Source organism: Lolium rigidum, chromosome 5 (genome assembly GCF_022539505.1).
Source record: "Lolium rigidum isolate FL_2022 chromosome 5, APGP_CSIRO_Lrig_0.1, whole genome shotgun sequence".
NCBI classification, from domain to species: domain Eukaryota; kingdom Viridiplantae; phylum Streptophyta; class Magnoliopsida; order Poales; family Poaceae; genus Lolium; species Lolium rigidum.
This window is the reverse complement of record NC_061512.1, coordinates 42,470,410-42,474,466: the sequence shown is the minus strand read 5'-3', so window position 1 is coordinate 42,474,466 and position 4,057 is coordinate 42,470,410. Positions and strand designations below refer to the sequence as shown.

General features: G+C 40.3%; 1 protein-coding gene across 1 annotated transcript; it reads right to left on the bottom strand.

The window, feature by feature from the left end:
• Window positions 1-842: 842 nt before the first annotated feature.
• Window positions 843-3,635, bottom strand: LOC124655895. The gene is made up of 3 exons (XM_047194723.1): window positions 3,435-3,635; window positions 1,193-1,344; window positions 843-1,096 (listed from the first exon to the last, which is right to left on the bottom strand). Exons 1-3 carry the CDS (start codon window positions 3,633-3,635, stop codon window positions 940-942), a joined length of 510 nt encoding a protein of 169 aa, XP_047050679.1. The 3' UTR covers window positions 843-939.
• Window positions 3,636-4,057: the final 422 nt, after the last annotated feature.

Below are 4,057 nucleotides of genomic sequence, written 5' to 3'. Positions count from 1 at the left end.
CCAAAACTCGAGAGACCAAAAGTGCATTTAACCTCCAATTTTAACAAACAATATGCGGCTAGGAGAGAGAAAAATACACAGAGTTGGTTGTCTACTTTTAAATATAAGCTACCACGTGTTAGTTGTTCGAGATGATCTACCTGTGGGCCGGATCCCACATAATTTTATTCATGATTCCCCTACCAGCATGGAAACAATCTTTTTACGAGAAAGAGACCGAGTTGAAAAGTAAAACACGGTTATATGGAGGTTAGAAACTGTAAAAAAAAAATAGAACAACATCTACACCTTTAAAATGCATATAATATGAACAACATCTTTCAACCGGTGCGAGTTGTCCGTGCTTCAGGCACAACCACTGCGTACTACTCTTTTTTCCATCGCCCTACGACCATCCAGTGTTTTTAATCCATACTATCATCTTTTTTCATCGTCTCACGATTAGCGCTTCCCTCTTTTCCAACTCCTTCTTTTTGAGTACCGGAAATACAACCTCTAATAGCAAAAGCTATTTTGAAATGTTTCAAACAAGTGATTTTATGCTTTTATCCTTCTGTCTTTCCCTCACAGAGTTTGATCCTTTCACTTTTGCTACTTCTTACCACAATTTAGATCCCGCTTAAGAAAGGATATCTCGTTCGTGTTTTTTCGCGACGAAATAGCTCTACTTTTTTCAGCCATACTTATAGGCGTTGGAAACAAATTCTGAACCATGGCGCTACATTACCACTTTTATGTTTCTATATCAGTGCTTCCACATGGTACGTCAGTTCAAATGCTTTAACAAACAATCTAATCGCCGCGGCAAACTTCCTAGTATAACTGAAATTGGTAATATAACAGGTCAACAAGTAAAGTGTGTCACAAGCTTCAACGGTACGGCCATCATACAAGTGATTTCGGACTGGACTGTCTAGATATAAGGACATGTAAGTGACATCAGACAGGATATTGACAGCGCAAGCAATACAAGAACATGATGACAAAGGCCAATGGAGCAGCCACCCGATCCAACATCTGCTGGGACGTCCAGCCAGTGCTACCTGCACCTCCTCCACCTTCACCTGATGACACCATGTCCCTCGCAATGTTGCTTCTGCATTTATCAAAACATGCTAAATTAATAACTTGCTACTAATAGTTAACTGTAAACTAACTATTTTATCAAGCTAAAACAAAACTGTCTCGAAACCTTTTTTCCATGCTGGCTTCCCACTTCCCAAGTGCCTCGTTCAGCTCGACCTTGGCCTTCGAAGGATCAGGGGTGCCCGAGCCCTTGCAGTGAATCCTGACGTAGATATTGATCAGCTCTTCCTTAATCTTCTCCTTTTGCATCTCAAGCTGCTGCAGTTTAAGAGTTCATTTCAAACAATTGGCAATCTTGTTTGATGTTTTACTTAGTAAATAAATACTAGTCCCAATTTCGGCACGTAAGGTGAAAAATACTTGCAACTAGTTCATTCAGGGATGCTGCCTGCTTCGTAATGACACCAATTTTGACAAATGAATTGCCACAAAAGATAAAACGCATTGCTTTTCTTTGACAGTCCTCGGCATATTTGATAGCTTAACTTGTAAAGGTACTGACGAACCAACCGCCTAATCAGCAGCTTACACGCAGAGATTAAGTCACCTGGTTCGCTCTCTTCGATTAAACTGTGACGAAACTACCACAAACCCCGTGCACACCATCCCTGTGATCAATAGTAAAGTGTGCAGATAAATAAAAACATTACGTGCTCATCTTAAAGTACTCCGTAGAAGAATAATCACACTGATCCAAGGAAGTTTAGGAAAGACCACTATATAGTCACCCAGACCACAGGAAAAACACGTCTTTTTATTAAATAAGTAAATGCTCACTTCCAGAATGATCCTAAAGAATAGATTCTTCTGATCCTAAGCATGAATACTGTAGATTTGGTGTTTACTGCAGAATCAATTAATGATCTTATCAATCAGCATTCCAAAGCGGTCACTCAACATTCGGATTTCAGAGATGTTCCGACTTGTTTGTTTCTCTTTCATCAGTAGGCATAAAATTATGTCATCTTTCACACATACACAAACAAAGCATTTGACATCCCAAACAAGGCAGTATTAATCTATTAATAAAAAAGTTGTTTGTTTCTCGATGATGTATCAGCTAGGGTACTGTAGAAAGAGAATATCTGGACAATTGCCACACACCAAATCGTGGCGCCGGGTGCATGTATTTATACACGAATCATATACAATGTACAAGGAAGGTTTTAGAAACCTGAACCTATTCAGCTAGCATCGTGCTATACATGGATTCAGTTGCAACATCTTGCAAGCCAAATTCACCACGATTTGGTGTGCGGCAATTGTCCAGATAAATTCAACCTATTCGCAGGCAAATGGGACAAGATCTCAACAGAAAACCACCAGCACATTTCGAAAAAAAACCCACCCTCCCTGGCCAAAAGGAGACATTGTTATTGCTGGAATTTGGTTATCACTCATCCCCGTGCCGTTTTGTTGAGACTATCTCCTTGGAGGATAATTACTACTAGTATTTCATTTCACTGCTATTTAAACGTGATAAATCTTTTATAAATAGACGGATTCAGCCTCAAGTTGGATGACTTGCGCCAAGTCCGTATACATGCGTTTTGTCATGTCTCATTCGATGCTAGATTAGCTGTAAGCTGCTTACTGTGCAAAGAGGAGCAGGAGGAGGACATGGACATTGGCTTCACTCCACAAATGTTTTGTGAAAAAGAAAATGGTTTATGGTAAAAGTATCTTTGCTTTAGAACTTAGAAGACAACCGAGAAGTGCCGAACATCTAGATTAATTAGTAGTAGTGAATCAAACGACAAAGATACAAACATAATGGATTTGCATATCAATATACAGGCTACTCACTCTTAACCAAATTCTACCTTCTTCAAAAGAAGAGATATAAAAACAAATTGAAAAGGAGATACAAATTAAATCAATGTTCTAGATTTTGCACCATGAATAAGCAAGGTTGTGTGCATCTCTTGATGCAGATGCCAGGTTTCCGTTCCCCCTTTACGAGAAAAAAACCAAATCAAATCAATAGATAGACCTGAGATTTTTTTTATAACTTCCACCAAAATAGGTTTCTTCTGGCTCGGAACAAGAATGCTAGACTACTTGCTGCTAATTAGTTTCTTGCAAGCTGCCTAAAAAGAACACTCTAATAATCTAGGGAGGATACGTTATGAATTGATAGATTGGTATGGTTCCGGAATAAAGTAAAGGATGTTGTTCTTTTATTTGATTAGAAATCCGACTCATCATGTAATCTATGGTTCGATCTAATCGCAATAGCGTATGGGTATGATTTCAACGCAAATCGACCTGCAGATCTAACAAGCAAGCCAACACTGGCCAGCCCTTTGTCGGGATAAAATTAAAAACTTTGTGCAGGGAGAACTCACGGAATCTACCCTGCTGCTGCTGGGTTCATTGGTGGACAAGAAGCGAGGAGATACTGTAGAAGGTGGTGGATGGGAAAGCCTCGCCGACCGCAGGTGTGCGAAGCCAACGGCGGTGCTGCGGGATCCCAACAGAGGCGAGCCTGCCGCCTCAAGTGTCGACCGCCGGCGCAGGAGCCTAACGGCTTGACGGAAGATCGCCATCTCCGGACAGACCCGATTCGATGTCTCTCTCTGCATATATTTATAAGAATCTTCCCTATGTCTCTTTTGCCCTTTACTCTTCACCCGTTTTGCTAATTCTCAGTTGGATCGTTTGGTAAATCCGTTTCAGTTATAAGTTGTATCGTCGGTTGCAACCAAGAAAAACAACCCATGTTGTTGGATTTGATTTATGATTTGAGCTACTCATAAGTTACACTTACAATTTGGTCTTATGGCCTGATTGAGAATTAAGTTAATTTTCAATTGATTGAGAATTAAGTTAATTTTCAATTGATTGAGAATTAGTCACTCCTTGCTCGCTCCATTACACGCCGCAACGCCACCTCCATCTCCACCAATTCAACTCCATCATCACCACCACACAAGAAGAACATAGGGCTTGGATTTTGAAGGCCACGACG

Coding starts and splice junctions, on each gene's coding strand:
- LOC124655895 (XM_047194723.1), bottom strand. CDS start 3,635: ATGGCGATCTTCCGTCAAGCCGTTAGGCTCCTGCGCCGGCGGTCGACA. Junction 1,345..3,434: donor GCAGCAGCAGGGTAGATTCC/GTGAGTTCTCCC, acceptor CTTAAACTGCAG/CAGCTTGAGATGCAAAAGGA. Junction 1,097..1,192: donor GAAGCCAGCATGGAAAAAAG/GTTTCGAGACAG, acceptor TGATAAATGCAG/AAGCAACATTGCGAGGGACA.